Below are 15,660 nucleotides of genomic sequence, written 5' to 3'. Positions count from 1 at the left end.
CATTGCTGGCTCTCCAAATGTTGTCAGGTCTCAATAGATCTCAGGAAATGCTTCACACAAGCTCTCAGTGAGAAATGTTGCAGTTGTGGGGTGGTATCCTTTCAACACTTGGGGTGTAAAAGACTCCAGGTTTAAGGTTATGCATCCTTTTAGCACAGCACCCCCTTGTGGCACCATAACATGGTGTAAATATATATATATATTTTGCAAAGCAGAAAATTTGAGGGAATGAAGTTGGAAGAAGTCTGAAGGTCCAGGCAGCAGTGGCGTAGCGTGGGGGGTGCAGGGGGGACCAGCCGCACTGGGCGCAACATCTGGGGGTTAGGGTTAGGGGATGCAAATCTACGGGTTAGGGGGCGCAAATTACTTGCCTTGCCCCGGGTGCTGACAACCCACGCTACGCCACTGCCAGGCAGGGCCCACCCTGCCACTCATAGCTGCAGCCACAGCATTCCACCCTATCCAAATGTTCACTGAGTCACAAAGCCTTGCACAACCACCCCTAGCTGCAACCCCCAGGCTCTTCCTGCCTCCTGGTTAATTCAATTAATTCCCTTGTTTATCTGAAGCCACTGTCTCTCGGTTCCTGCTTTCAGTTCCTGTATTTCCCTGCAGCGTTGGCGCCCGCCACAATGAAACTCCCTCCCTTATCTCCTATTCTGCACATTTAACAAACAAACGCGTTGGGCAAACATCCATAGGGATCTGCCATGTAAACCAAAGCCAGACCACTGGGTCCATCTGGCTCAGTAATGCATACACTGACCTGCAGCGACTCTTCCGGGTTTCATGCAGTGATTGCTCACTCCCCCCCAGCCCCAAGGCAGATATACCTGCCACTGAACCGGGCAACCTCTACATGCCAAACTCTACCACTGAGCCACACCCATGGCTTGGAGAAGCTTTAAGTCAATGAACGTTAAAGGCACAGGAGTCACACACACACACCCAGCAGCCCCTTATTGCCAGTTGGCAACCAGAAACCATGGTTTGCGCGCGTTGCAGGAAACCAATTCCACCCGAATTCATTGAGGCTTGCAAATTCGGTACAGGTTGGTCAAAGAGTCACCGCTAAAAGCTGCTTCCTCCCTCCATTTAGTTATTATTATGATATACCACCCACCTGAGCTGATCACAATCTTTCTCTTTCTCTTTCCTTCTATCAGGGATCCCCCCCCCCCTCTGCGAAATTTTCAAAAGGACTCTCAAGGCGGGGTCCGCCTCCGCTGCAACCTACAGCCTCTTTCCCTGAAATATTAGCCGGCGCCACCCCCTAACCGCCTTTGGAGAGGTACGGGGTGGGAGGTCAGCCCCACCAACAGAGCCTGTTTTATCGGTTTTCTTGGAGAGGTCGGTGCTCACCCACCCCTGAAAACCGAGTCGCCTGCACGCCTCCAGCCAGCCCTTCCCGGACGCGGAAGCTCAAGCGGAGAAACCACAGCCGGCGCAAGCACCGCCTAGGCGGAGCCTGGACTGCGCCCAAGAAGCGTCTCCCTCCCTGCCTCCCTCCCGGCAGCAAAAGCCCACGCACCTCCGGAGGTACCTAGGTGTCCAAGTCACCGGATTTGTTCCACGCGTCCGCGCTAGAGCCCCCCGGAGAAAAAAGGCGGTCCCGGCTGGTGGTTTATAAAGTGTCACGTTTCAGAAAGAGGCTTTGGGCGAGGAAACCCGGGAAGCCTGACCTCTCTGGTCCGCCAAGGCTTTTAACCCGTTAGAGCTCATGTTGCACGAGAAGAACCCAGGAGTCCTGGCTCTTGCATCCGGAGAGCGCACTCACCGTTCAAGGAGTTGGAAAGGGAGGAAGCGGGAGTCCTGGCTCCAGCTTCGACTTAGTCGTTTTGTTTATAAATCACTCGACTGCAAGAGCGTCCATGCAGTTCACAAAGATGGGATACAAAAACTAATTTTTAAAAAATGAATCAGTTATGACTATAAAATCAAATGCCAATTAAAATATCTCATGGGTTTCTGTATTAATAATAATAATAATAATAATAATAATAATAATAATACTGTCTTGTACCCGCAGGTCTCAGGGTGGTTACAACAGAAAATCACCATATAAAAACACAAAATACATAATAAAAACAAAAACAGCTCAATAACCCCTCTTCCCCAACTTTTTTTTTAAGTCTTTGTTAGGTGTGGAGAGGTCAGTAGGAAAGGGACATACCGTAATCAGACCTTGATTGGAAGAGAGCCCTGTAAACTTGAGCCCACAATTAAATAATTGGGGTGGGCGGGGGGGGGTGAGGTATCAGAGGCATGGAGATTTACTTGAGAGCCCCCCTCTCAATCGTATTATAGTATACAGTTCCCCACACTTTTTCTCTGGGCCACATTTTCAGAATAAAAAATTGCTCACACCACATCAAATTTTTTACTGATAAGTAATGCATTAGAAAACACGAAGAAAAACCCCTAGCAGTGCTTGATTTGTAGCACAGAACACAGCTACTTTATAAAATGATTGTGGGACACCCATAAAGTATGCAACAATGCAGATACGTTTGGCGAAAACATTGCCAAAATATAAACAAGCCTCTTACACACGTGCCTTAAGTATGTATACAGACTCAATGAGAGGTGTGAGCTTGCTTTCGCAGGGTAATCTCATTTATTTATTCAGTCTAGTCTGAAACAAACTCTCATCTGGTCAGCACAAAGAAACCTTTGTTGCATGTATATGTATAGTTTGGGGGAGGTTGCCCCTCCAGCAGATATAATGCACATGCAGCCCACTACCAAAATCAGCACAATCACTTTTGTGACTTTTGTAATTTGTCCCCACAAAACACTTCATCACAGTTTCTTCAAAGGGCCTTTGCTGCACAAAGTGGTATGATATTGCTTTAAATGTATAGCAGAGGGTGGCCCTTTAGCAGATGTTTGATATGCATTAATCAGCAGGTTAAAGTTTCCACCAGCAGGAACACAAGCATTGTCTGCAGACTGCCTTTAAAGCTGCAGTGGCCCTTTTGGAAATCTGGCAAGGGCCTTGCAATAGCATTAAAAATCCAGGAATAAAAGCCGGCAACCCCAACAGGAAAAGTGAAGTAATGTGCCTTAAGAGCAGGATTAATCACAGCCGTATTCTTTAAAACAAGCAAAACACCACCTACGATAACATGTGTTATAAGCTAAATAGTGGGCAGGTTAATTGTTGTGTACACATTATTTTGCAACTCATCGCTTAATAGAGAAGCTCTTGCATTGAACCCTATCTAGCACAGGGGGTGGTGAGCTTTTCTCAGAGGGTGGGCTGCATTCTCTTCTGAGGGGGCAACAGTAGGCAGGGCCTAAGTGGGCACAGCATTGAATCTAAATATTACCCTCTTTCTCCTCCAGGCAGTCAAGCAAGGGGTGTTAACAGAGTTCAAGGCCTGCCAGTCGAAAAGATTCCACCCCAATCAAGGCTGAAGAATTCAACTCTTCCTTCTGATAACTTCATCACATTGAAGGAAGTGGGGGAAATCCCACCCTCGCCCACAGCATTTTGCCTCTCTGCTTGTTCCTCACAGAAATGCTTGCCTTTTCTGCACAACAGGCAGAAACTCAACAGATGCAGCTTTAACCAAGCATAGTGGAAATGCAGTGGTGGTTTAAAAACAACACTGCTGCCGTTTGGTTTTTGCTTGGTGTGGTTCCATTAGAAACACCAGGCTGGTTCACACAAGTCATGGTTATTTCTTGGTAACTGCAGCATCAAACGGTATTAACACCTCAGGCAGGCTTCTCACATTGCCTCCCTTGCAATGTTTTTTCAAGCAAGCCATGTCTATCGCATCGAATCATAGGACAGTACAGTGGTACCTCAGGTTAAGAACTTAATTCGTTCTGGAGGTCCGTTCTTAACCCGAAACTGTTAGCCTGAAACACCACTTTAGCTAATGGGGCCTCCCGCTGCCACTGCACCGCCAGAGCACGATTTCTGTTCTCATCCTGAAGCAAAGTTCTTAACCCGAGGTACTATTTCTGGGTTAGCAGAGTCTGTAACCTGAAGCGTCTGTAACCCGAGGTACCACTGTAGAGTTGGAAGGGACCTTGAGAGTCCTCTAGTCCCTGAAGTATAGAGCAGGGGTGTGGAAATGAGGTATTGCCAACCTTTAGGGGGCCATGAGGGCAGGTGAGATGACTCAAAATGGCTGCCACATCACCTACACCAGCCACCGTCACAGTCACTCTGAGAGGGAAGCTCTTTGCACCGCTCAGTTCAGAACAGAGGTTGGGTGTCAAGTCTCAGCATCCAATGAAATGTGAGCACATTTAAGGGGTGCGTTCAATGTAAGAGAAGCTCAGCCACAAGTTGAGCAGGGAGACAGAACTTTCTGTTGTGCCTTGTTGGGGTTTTTTTGAGGGGATAATCACTCGGACTGTTTGCAAGCACTATAGAAGGTGGGTACCCTGGCAACCATTAGCGATCCTTTTAGGCTACGGCTCTTATAATCCTCAACACCTGGCCATGCTGGCTACTGTTAATGGGAGCCGGAGTCCAGTTAATGTGCAAAGGACTGCCAGCTCCCCTTGCCCCTGCTGCACAAGCACAGAGAAATCACGCATGCATGTGCGAACCATTCCTAGAGTTTCTGCCCCTATTAAAGCTGTGCAGCTGATTCCACAGAAAACTGGGGAGGCGTCTCAGGAGTACTGATACGGCAACTCTGTCGAAGAATCAGCAGGGATCTCCACACTAGCCGTATCTAAGGGCGAAGGCTGTTTGCTCCTCAGAGAAGGAGGAACTTCTAAGATGCAGGCCCTGAGGTCTGCGTAAGCCTGAGGCAGCGTCCCGACGCTGACCCAGCGGTCATGGGTCGGGTTGTAGCAGTGGATCAGGTGGGTGTCGCGATAGGTGTTGTGGCTGTAGCCTCCCATGATGTAGAGCTCTCCATCCAAGACGGCGGAGGCAGCGATGACGTGGGCCTGTGGCAGAGGGGCAAGAGCGGCCCACACGTCCAGGCCCGGGCTGTACACTTCGCAGGCCAGCTGGTCGGCGTAGCCCCCGTGTCCATCCCGCCATCGCAGGCCTCCTGCCACATAGAGGTGCCCACCCATAGCTTCCATGTTGTGGCCTGCGCGCTCCTCTCGCATCATGGCCAGCGGGATGGGCGCTGCGCCCGGACGGTACTGGATCAGGGAGGACTGGCAGCGGCACGAGCCGTCACTGCCCCCAGAGACGTAGATGACTCCATCTAGGATGCAGGCTGCGTGGCCACAGAGCGGAGCGGGCAGAGGTTCACATGGCCTAGTGGGAAGGAGCAGGGAGGAAATGTATATTATTCACACAACACATAGTTAAACCATGGCATTCATAATGGCAAGAGGTGGTCCCCCGACCACAGCAACAAAAGGAGCATCACAGTGCCAGCCCTTTCCTCAGAAACAGTCAGTTCCCCACAGCGTGTTGGAATATGAAGGTCTTCATCGGCTGGCAGAAGAACACAAGGAGGGAGCCAGTCTAACTTCTCTAGGAAACTACAATTCCCAGAGTTTCTTAGGGTAAGCCACAACTGTGTAAAGTGATGTGATGCCACTTTAAAAGTGTATCCTAAGTTTCTAGCATCTGTACAACCTGAAAATTAAGGCAAAATGTACAGGCACTATTGTTGTCATTTTTTGTGCTCCTGAGAAACTTGTGTTCCTCGTTTCAATATTTTACTTTGTCACTCTCTCTCTCACACACACCCAAATTCATTTGTTACCTGGGTCCCACCTCAGTCTTTTACTCCCCGGGTTAAAATTTATCCAGTTTCTTCACTCTTGGACTTGTTTTCCTGATGGTTACCCTCCTCTGAACCCGTTCCATGTGTCTATATGCAGATGAAAATGCTGCACCTGATACTGGACTCCAGGTGAGGTTTGACAAAGCCCCCCACCCCCCAACACACAATTCCTCACCTCCAGGCATTGGTCTGGGGGTCATAGCACTCCACTGTATCCAGGCAGTAGGCATCGTTGGAGCTGCCTCCCAGGGCATAGAAAAAGCCATCCTGGTAGAGCACCTGGAAATAGCTCCGGTGACTTGTCATGTCGGCCAACCGCTCCCAACTCCCACAGAGAGGGTTGAACCTGCAAGAGGGGAGTGTCAGGGAACAAAGATGGCGCTTGGAAGCAACCCCACATCCCCGCAACTCTGAATCTGTTCCTAAAATTAAAGGTTCAGAAGCATCCCTCATTATGTTGTCTGTCCTTCACATCTTTCCACCTTTTCCACAGTGGCTTTAGAACATTCATGTCAAATTTCTGGACAGCCAAATGCTGCCAAAGGCAACATGTCCCTTCCTGTTTGAGGAACCTGATCAGAGAGCAATGGATTGCTGGAAGGGCAGAACACCAACAATCTATTTTTCATTCTCTTGAGCCAATCAATCACCAACATCCAGGGCGTATGTTACTGGAACCCAGGGATGGGCCAAAACCTAATGGGGCTGCTGCTGGTGGTGGAAGCTGCAGCCAATCAGGACTGAGACGCGAGGGGGTCTTCTAATCTTTCTCACTGCCTGTGTACCAGGCTTTGATTGGCTCCCAGCCCAGATTCCTGATTGGCTGGAGAGCCCTATAAAACTCTACAGGTCAGGCCAGCACCAGTTATGGACATTCTGACTGCTGAACACCTTCTCTGACACCTGCTTTTGCCCCCCCACCCCTCTTTTGCCCCCTTATCACCCTGTTCAATAGACTACTTCTCCAAACATCCACCTCCACTCTGGCCTATGCAACTGTACTGATGATCTCCCAGCTGAAATACTGATTCTGAAGACCTGTTTATCCTTCCCATGCCCCGCCCACAACTCTTCTCACATCGCGGAACTTGCAACCTGGTTCTTTCCCTCTCACCCACTCTAATTCCAAAGGCAAGAATCCTCGTCTCACTTGAACACTGAGCACATGGTGTCCCTGGTCCCATAGTAGTCCTTCCCACCAAAGATGTACATCACGTTGTCCTTGACTGCCACAGCATGCCGGAAGCGTGCCCCCTCTGGGAGCTCCCCAAGACGACGCCACTCAACCTGCTTGACCAAACCGATGCTGCTAATGAACCGGTGGGCGAACCATAAGTCCCGGCTAGGGCTGCGAGTGGCCATATTCTTTGCTAGTGTATCTCCTCCGCTGATGGCGATCACCTTCTCTGGGTACCTCACCCGGCAAGGGAGTTGCTCCAGCTTGGAAGGGCCTGGCGGGATGCTAGCTAAGGATTCGACCATGAGGCTATAGAGCCGACCTGGGGAGGCCATCATTTCTACCGCGCGAACCTGTTTGAGCTCCCGGGTGGACATCAGAGGGAACCTGATGCAACGCAAGACTTGCTCGGCACGGTCCATCCGTCCATCCCGGTCAGCTTCCAGCCATCGGACGGCTCCTTGGAAGGCCTCCAATTCATTGAGGATATAGAGGGCATCAGAGCTGAGGAAGTGCACAAGCTGGCTGGCCGGAAGGTCCAGGAACTTGGGCGTCCTCGTGACCTGAGCAAAGTTCCTCAGCACAAAGTTCTCTGCAGCGCTTTCCAGATCATGAAGGCCGTAGGCACGTGCGAAGGAGAGGACATCCAAGCTGGATTCGGGAGTCAGCTTGTGGCGGAAGAAATCCAGGCAGAGTTCCAAGATGCCGGAGACCTGATACTGGAGGGCAGCCTGGGCAGCATCAAAGAGGTTGTCCCATCCGCCTGCCAGTGTTCCCGAGTAGACGAAGGAGATGACCAGGCCCAGATCAGTTGAGGTGAAGCGTGTGCAGAGAGGGGCGTCCGCCTGGCGGGATTCCTTCATGCCGCTGGTGAACATGCCGTGGAAGAACTCGCAGCCGCAGGCCAAGGCTAGTCGGTGAACTGGAAGGAGGGAAGATGAGATCAGGGGACCCAACAGCCATATAGTCCCCAACCCAAAACATCTAGCCTTCCCATTCCATCCCACCTCACAGATCCCTTTCCTATCAGTATGTGGGGCTTCCCCTCAAGCTCTGCCTTGTTCACCTTGATAGATATCTTCCTCAGCTTTAAGCTCCAGGTCCCAGCCGATGCCTTTCTCATAAAGCTCCTCCAGGCCCCGCAGTGTCTCCCATTTCTCATCCTCTGGACTCAGCCTGTCCTCTGTCTCCATCCCAATCAACACCGCCTTGCAAATCTCGGCCACGCGAGGGACGCCCAGGGCCTCTGCAGCATCCAAGATCTCCCCAGCCTTCTCTGGTGTGGCCTCCAGCTCCCCAGTGTAGGCAAAATTCAAGATGGCCTCCCAGCCGCATGGTGTGGTCACGCCATCCAGCTCCACCTTGCCATGCTCCCCACATTCCAAGCGTTGCCGGAAGACCGAGCTCACTGCAGCAAGGACAGCGCTGTGGGCGTCGTAGTCCCTTAGGCCCAGGGTGACAACCACGTCCACGAGATGGCGCTGTTCTCTCAGCTGCTGAGCCACAGCAAAGAACCCATCGGCGTGGCCCTCATTCCGCAGCTCCAGCTGCTGCCCCACAGCGCCCTCTGAGGGGCTTTCGGTGCATGACATCGCCTCTTGAAAAGAAGACTGACCTGGGGGAAGAGAAGGAATGGAAATCATAAGGCAATGCAGCACTGGGGAATCATAGAACTGCAGAGGGGAAGGGACCCTCGAGGGTCATCCAGTCCAGCCCCCTGCAATGCAGGGATCTCAGCTAGAGTATCCATGGCGGGTGACCATCCAACCTCCAATGAAGGAGAGTCCACCACACCACCTTCTGAGGGAGTCTGACCCAAGCCATGGGCTTCGTGTTGCAAGAAAGGAGATTCCGACTAAACACCAGGAAGAACTTTCTGAAGGTGAAGGAATGCCGTAGAACTGGAGACGGAGATGCACAGCTGCATCCCAAAACAAGTAACCCAAATTTAAAACACTACCACAGTCCACACCTCAATTGCTTGTGTGGTGACAGAGCTTCTTTTCCTGACAGCTGCGACCGTGATAATATTTCACACCAAAGAATAAAAAAGATTTCCACTGTAAAATATTCTAAAATAGTTGGCTAAGGCGGCATACACACCATGCATTAAAAGCATATTCCTCGCAAAGAATCCTGGGAATTGTAGTTTACCCCCTCACGGAGCTACAGTTCGCAGTGCCCTTAACTGTCCTGGGTCCCCCAAACAGAGGCTCTTACTTGTCCGTAAGTTCAGACAAATAATAGCAGCAGACACTAGACTCGGGAGTCATGGTTCAGGGGTTCAAGAGCAAGCAAGAAGTTCAGAAATGGATGGAAACTATTCACCACGCTCCACCCACTAAGCTTTTAAAGAAGAGGTGCAGCATGCTCACTTGCGAGACTCGTTCATTTTGCGGCAAGGTCAGGGTTGCAAACGCACACTCCGGGTGGGTGAGTCGGATCCCATTTGCAAAGGCAGCGCCTGGTTTTTAGGTAGCAAAACCGAACCCTCCCATTCAGTCACTCTCACCTCAGGTTCCATCCCCCCCACTTGGCTTCTCCAAGCCCTTTCCTGCCTCCATGGAGGCTCTGGGCTCTGCAGGAAAATCAGCCGGCAGGCTCCATAGTTCCCTGTACTGATTGTTAAAGCACTCTGGGAATTGTGGCTCTGGGAAGTGTATAGGGGTCTCCTAACAAACTTTCAACACACTTAACAAGCCACATCTCCCAGGATTCTGTGGGGACGACAACAGGGAAGCAATGACTGTCTAAAGTGATGCCGTTGTGCTTTATATCCTAGGCATCGAGTTTCGCTCAACATTGTGGGGGCCCATTGCACATGTATGACATCACACATGTGCCCCCCCAACCTGGCCAGGCCGATTCACCCCGCCATCCCTCACTGACCCACCACCAGCTGCCTTAGCTTTGTGAAAGGAACGTGCAGAACATAGATGCTTAGCCCCATGCGTCCCTTTGACGATCCTCAAAAGGACACGACAGGGCCAAGCCTTTTCATCCTGGCATGTCCTTTTGAGGATTTCCACGGGATTTGGGGGGACGGATCCCAAATCTTCTTAAATATATTGGGAGGAGACCCACGGCCCCTGTAAATGGCACCCCTGCTTTATATCTATGGTGTGAATGTGTCCCGTGTCTCCTCACTGAGACATTTTGCTGCCTGAGGCGAAGGATAAAATGGCGTCTGTACTGTTCCATGTGGAGAATCTAATTGAACTGGCACAACTGACTACTATTTCAATATTGGCAAAACCGGTATTCTCCACTGCACCTGAGGCAACAAGCTACTAATGGAGAAGCAGGCCAGGCCTCACAGCTTTGTTCTCTAATACAGAAAACTACAGCCAGTCAGAAAACTACAGCCAGGAGCCTTTAAAGCCCTAAACAACCTCGGTCCTGTATACCTGAAGGAGCATCTCCACCCCCATTGTTCAGCCTGGACACTGAGATCCAGCGCCGAGGGCCTTCTGGCAGTTCCCTCACTGCGAGAAGCCAAGTTACAGGGAAACAGGCAGAGGGCCTTCTTGGTAGTGGCACCCGCCCTGTGGAATGCCCTCCCACCAGATGTCCAAGAGAAAAACAACTACAGTACCAGACTTTTAGAAGACACCTGAAGGCAGCCCTGTTTAAGGAAGCTTTTAATGTTTAATAGGTTATTGTACTTTAGTGTTCTGTTGGAAGCCACCCAGAGTGGCTGGGGAAACCCAGCCAGATGGGCAGGGAATGAATGAATGAACAAACAAACAAACAAACTGCTGAGCCCCCTGAAACCCATCCTTGAACCTGAGGTGGTTGCCTCCCAACACAGTGTTGTGGACCAAAGCTGCCTCAGTGGAAAACTGAATCTATTTTGACACCGGTAACATGGCAGGATCGTCCACTTCTCTCAATCACCATGTGTCTCTCTCCCAAATGAGAAGAATGGCTGGAAAAGGAAGGGGAAACTAGCCCTGCTGCCAGCCTGCCTTCTAGCACCCTCATTTTCCCTGCAGTTAACATTGGAAAACCTTTGGCGGTGTGGGTGGGTGGGTGTTATGTAGATGATGCATAAAAAGCATGTGTGCTTTAATTACAGCTGCAAAGAGTGTGCATGTTGCTTTTGCGTGGTGTGTGCTTGTGATCCGAATCGGAGAACATGCGGTGAAGCTATGTGCAAATTTCTTGGAAACCAGAGTGATCACAATGTTCTAGCCAGTGCGGCATTTTTGTGGTGTCTCCTCAGGGACATACCTGTGTTGCTGTAATGTGTTTCACATGCATGAGTGTGTTGTATGACTCAGTTTGCGAGGAGGAGGGCTGGATGTCCGTTTGTGTTGTGCTTTCGCACCTGGTACATTGTTAGAAAACTGCCGTAGGCGCTTAAGTTGCAAAACCTTAGGCTGAGATGCGGTTAAGACACCTGCCTTTCTTGAGAGCTTAATTGGGGAAAAGGCAGTGTGCATATATCCAAACCCCATAGGACAGCCCACCCCCCACAGCTAACCCTCCCCCTCGCCCCACAATAAAGCTCTTCCTAAATACTCCCGGCATTGCTGAGCTGCTCAGTACCGTCCGGGGGGTCCCAAACTCAAGTCTCTCACCTGTTGGGCCTGTTCAGACTGGGGGGCTTTCCTTAGCCTAATGAAGAACCTGTAGCTGGAGTGTTGACCTCTGGGGAATTTGGCCCACGTGGAAACTGGTGAGGTTAATTATAGCCCAGCCTGAGCTATTGAAGGAGGAGAGGGCAGGCAGAAGTCAAAGCCAGATGTAACTGGTCCAAGGAACCGAAAAATTCAGGCTGAATCATTCAAGTCCCGTCCCCCACCCCCTTTTACAGCACCTTGAACATTGCTGGGAATGTTTACGTCGCTAAAAAGCTAGAGATTATGGAATGTGGGGCTGGAAAAGACAGGAAGCTTTTTATATGTGGCATTTTTCCAGGGTCTGAGGCTGACCTTTAAAGCATATCTTTGTCCCCTACAAAGAAACTTGAGGACTGTAGTTTGTTAAGGGTGCTGGGAGTTATAGGTCTGTGAAGAATAAACTTTTTTTTTTGTGGCGGTGGCAGGGTGTGTGTGTGTGGATATGCTTTGAATGCTCTTCCACAGTCCGGTGGGCATGCAGCCACAAATAATATCCTCCTTTTATCTTATATTCAGAGCTTATGGAATTCTAAGTAAGGTGATGGGGCAATGATCCTGGGGGGGTCTCTTCAAGTTCTCTGATTCTATGTGACTGGAGAGCGGAGCCTCTGGAAAACGTGAGGAAGGAGCAGAGTACGATGGAGGCGGCTGAGCTGGGGACAGAAATGTGCCCAGGTTCTGGCCTGAGATCTGGGAACGGAATGAGAAATAAGTATGGGCGTGCCCTCTTTAGGACAGGGCTACACCTCTGGAAAAGGGCTCTTTAATCTCCTCTTCGCCAGCTTCATTTGCATCATAGGGGAATTCCCTCAACAGTCTCGGAAAACTTTTTGTCCGGACTGGTTTTTCCAATGGGCCATAAAGAGAACAAGGGGATTTGCATGGGGGTGAGGGCAGAAACACCTGGAGCATGAGTAGGCAAACTAAGGCCCGGGGGCCGGATCCGGCCCAATCACCTTCTCAATCCGGCCCGCAAACAGTCCGGGAATCAGCGTGTTTTTACATGAGTAGAATGTGTCCTTTTATTTAAAATGCATCTCTGGGTTATTTGTGGGGCATAGGAATTCGTTCATTTATTTCCTCAAAATATAGTCCAGCCCCCCACAAGGTCTGAGGGACAGTGCACCGGCCCCCTGCTGAAAAAGTTTGCTGACCCCTGACCTGGAGCGTAAACACAGAGAGGAACTGAGATGAGTTGGGGGAGAGAAGGCAGGTGGAAAGAGGAGCACTTCGTTTTTTATTGCTTTCAAATCAAGTTAACAAATAAGTTAACGAAGATACTTACGTATAAAGTGGTACCTCGGGTTAAGAACTTAATTCGTTCTGGAGGTCCGTTCTTAACCTGAAACTGTTCTTAACCTGAAGCACCACTTTAGCTAATGGGGCCTCCCGCTGCCGCCATGTGATTTCTGTTCTCATCCTGAAGCAAAGTTCTTAACCCGAGGTATTATTTCTGGGTTAGCAGAGTCTGTAACCCGAAGCGTATGTAACCCAAGGTACCACTGTATATGGAACTTGCTCCCCCAGGAGGCAGTCAGGGCCACCAACTGGGATGGCTTTAAAAGAGGATTGCATAAATTCGTGGAGGAGATCAGTGATTACTAGCTATGATAGCCATGCTGTGCCCTCTGCAGTTGCCCTCTGCATCTGGCTGGCTGCAGTGAGAACAAGATGGTGGACTAGATGGGCCATTGGCCTGATCCTGCAGGCTCTTCTTAAATTCTTATGCATGCATGCGCACGCACACACGCACACACGTGGATGTAGGTGTAAGTGTATACTTCTGATAAAATTAGTGGGGGGGGGAGAGAATTATCTGGGGTAAAACACATATCAGTGCAAAATAAAAACAGGAACCAGTGTAGGTTCTGGTGAATTACAGGCTTTACAAAACTGGAAAAGGGTTAGCACTAGCAGTCATCTCCAATATATTTTAAGGAGGTAAAGAACTACAAAACTTTTAGAAGACATCTGAAGGCAGCCCCATATTGGGAAGTTTTTAATGTTTGGCATTATGTTTTTATTTGTGCTGGAAGGTGCCCAGAAACTCGCCAGATGGGCGGGGGCACTGTTGTTGTTGTTGTTGTTGTTGTTGTTGTTGTTGTTGTTGTTGTTGTTAAACAGGGCTCATTCTTTTCCCTCTTACATTATCCCAAAGTATCCTGCTTGGAGTTACAGACTCCCATATACTTCATATACCCCTCTCATAATTGAGGGCGCCCTTTCTTTCTCCTCCCACCCCTCCAGTACTTGGCATAAAGTATCCTTGTTGCTACAAACCATACGCAATAATGATTTCTCTTTCATCTTTTGGAACAGCGTCTCTCAAGTATGCTAATGAAAACAATTTGGGTTGAGGACATCATCTGCGTTCCAAAATAATTTGGATGTCCCTTACAATACCTTGCCCAATACTTCCTTGTTACACACAGCTGGCACACCAGCGAAGGGACAAGCCCATCAGCATTTCTTAAAACATTGCACTGCAGACGGGCCGCAGGACAGTTTGTTCTTTGCAGATGGCCTTGTTTTCTTCTCTCCAATGCTACAGCCACGTGGGTCAGAATTAAAACTCGGCTCCTTCAACATTCCGGTGACTCATTACCACACACACACACACAAAACGTGGGGCAGAGGGGGAAAGTGGCATTTCTAAGGAGGAGGTGGGCATTGTCAGGTTTAGACCTGCTCTGTGGCATAGCTTGAAAGCTGTCTCAGGGCAGAACTGTTTACCCATTAACATGCACATTTGGTGCAGTTTTCTCGGAGCACAGAAGGAGTAGAAGACGTGAGGTTTCAGCACTTTTCTTCTGGAACGCACGCTTTCAGCATTTCCCCATTAATTCCGGCTGCATACACGAACAGGGCTTCTCCCAAAGAAGCCTGTGGGTTGCTAAGGTGAAGGGAAATGTAGCTCTGCCAGGGGTAAACTCCAACTCCCAGGATTCTTGGGGGTTCTTTAAATGTATGTAGCCTTTTATTGCTGGCTATACCGCCTCCTGAAACAGCACTGTGGGTTTTAAACTCTCTGACGTACAACGAAGAATTAAACCAGAGGTCAGCAAACTTTTTCAGCAGGGGGCCGGTCCGCTGTCCTTCAGACCTTGTGGGGGGCCGGACTATATGTTGCCATGATTATGACCCGCATTTTTGGCAAAAAACCCTTATTGGGACCAACCCCAATGTTGCCTAAATGTGATTGGGGGGGGTTCCCTCATACACCATCCTTATTGTTTCTCTTGTAAGGTGGGGCGGGGGGCTGAGGTAAGTGCGCCATTCCTGTCAGCCCTGGAGAGCGTGTGCACATGTGTGGGTGAAGGGAAAAGCCATTAGCCATGCTAAGTCAGGCCGGCACCGCTCAAGCAAAAATGTTCTTTTCCCCGTGTGAGGGAAGACAAGGCAGCAGCGGCTATTTACCTTTCCATGGCTCGCACCGTGTAGCTAATGAGCAGCTTCCCCAGCAGAGTGCAGAACTGCTTTGGAGTGCAGCCGCCCAGGCGCTCCCCGCTTCCTGTGGTGGGGAGCGCCACCGCCACAGACACTGGCGGGCATCACTCTTGAGGCGGCTGTAAGCCACTGCCACAGCAACTGCCCTTCCTGAGGTCAGTCGCTGGCCACTCCATGGTGGAAATCTAAACTGTTGTTCCTTTTCCCTCTTCCCCACCCCCCCACCCCAGAAGAAAATATTGTTGTGTGCGACGGATGGAGAAGGGGCTTGTGTCGAGCAGCTCCCCACCTCACTTTTGACCCCCAAGTCTGGCTGAGTTGCAAAAACCATCGCTCGCGCACGCTGTGCTGACTGTCTGGATTCCCGGACTGTCCCCGGGCCAGATCTAGAAGGCAATTGGGCCTGATCCGGCCCGCGGGCCTTAGTTTGCCGACCCATAAATTAAACAGTCTCCTGTACTCCCTATTTTGCAGGCAGACTAATGTGCTCCCCTCAAGATGTTGTTGGACTACAGTTCCCATCACCCCTGACCGCTGGCCGTGCTGTGAGGAGCCAGTGTGGTGCAGGGCTTAGAGTGCTGGATATGGGGACCTGGAAGACTATGGTTCAAATGTGGTCTGGTGTTTTAATGCATTTTTAATCTTTTGCTGGAAGCCGCCCAGAGTGCCTGGGAAAACCCAGCCAGGTGGG

The 15,660-nt window shown here is 50.3% G+C and overlaps 1 protein-coding gene across 1 annotated transcript; it reads right to left on the bottom strand.

Annotated features, from left to right (window-relative positions):
- Window positions 1–2,642: 2,642 nt before the first annotated feature.
- On the bottom strand, window positions 2,643–8,509 carry KLHL33 (kelch like family member 33). Its single transcript, XM_081167558.1, has 4 exons — window positions 7,964–8,509; window positions 6,871–7,819; window positions 5,896–6,066; window positions 2,643–5,242 (listed from the first exon to the last, which is right to left on the bottom strand). Exons 1-4 carry the CDS (start codon window positions 8,487–8,489, stop codon window positions 4,639–4,641), a joined length of 2,250 nt encoding a protein of 749 aa, XP_081023684.1. The 5' UTR covers window positions 8,490–8,509; the 3' UTR covers window positions 2,643–4,638.
- Between the last annotated feature and the right edge of the window lie 7,151 nt (window positions 8,510–15,660).

This window comes from Podarcis bocagei (assembly GCF_964188305.1).
Source record: "Podarcis bocagei genome assembly, chromosome: 13".
Classification (NCBI taxonomy): Eukaryota; Metazoa; Chordata; class Lepidosauria; order Squamata; family Lacertidae; genus Podarcis; species Podarcis bocagei.
This window is presented reverse-complemented; position numbering and strand designations above follow the sequence as displayed.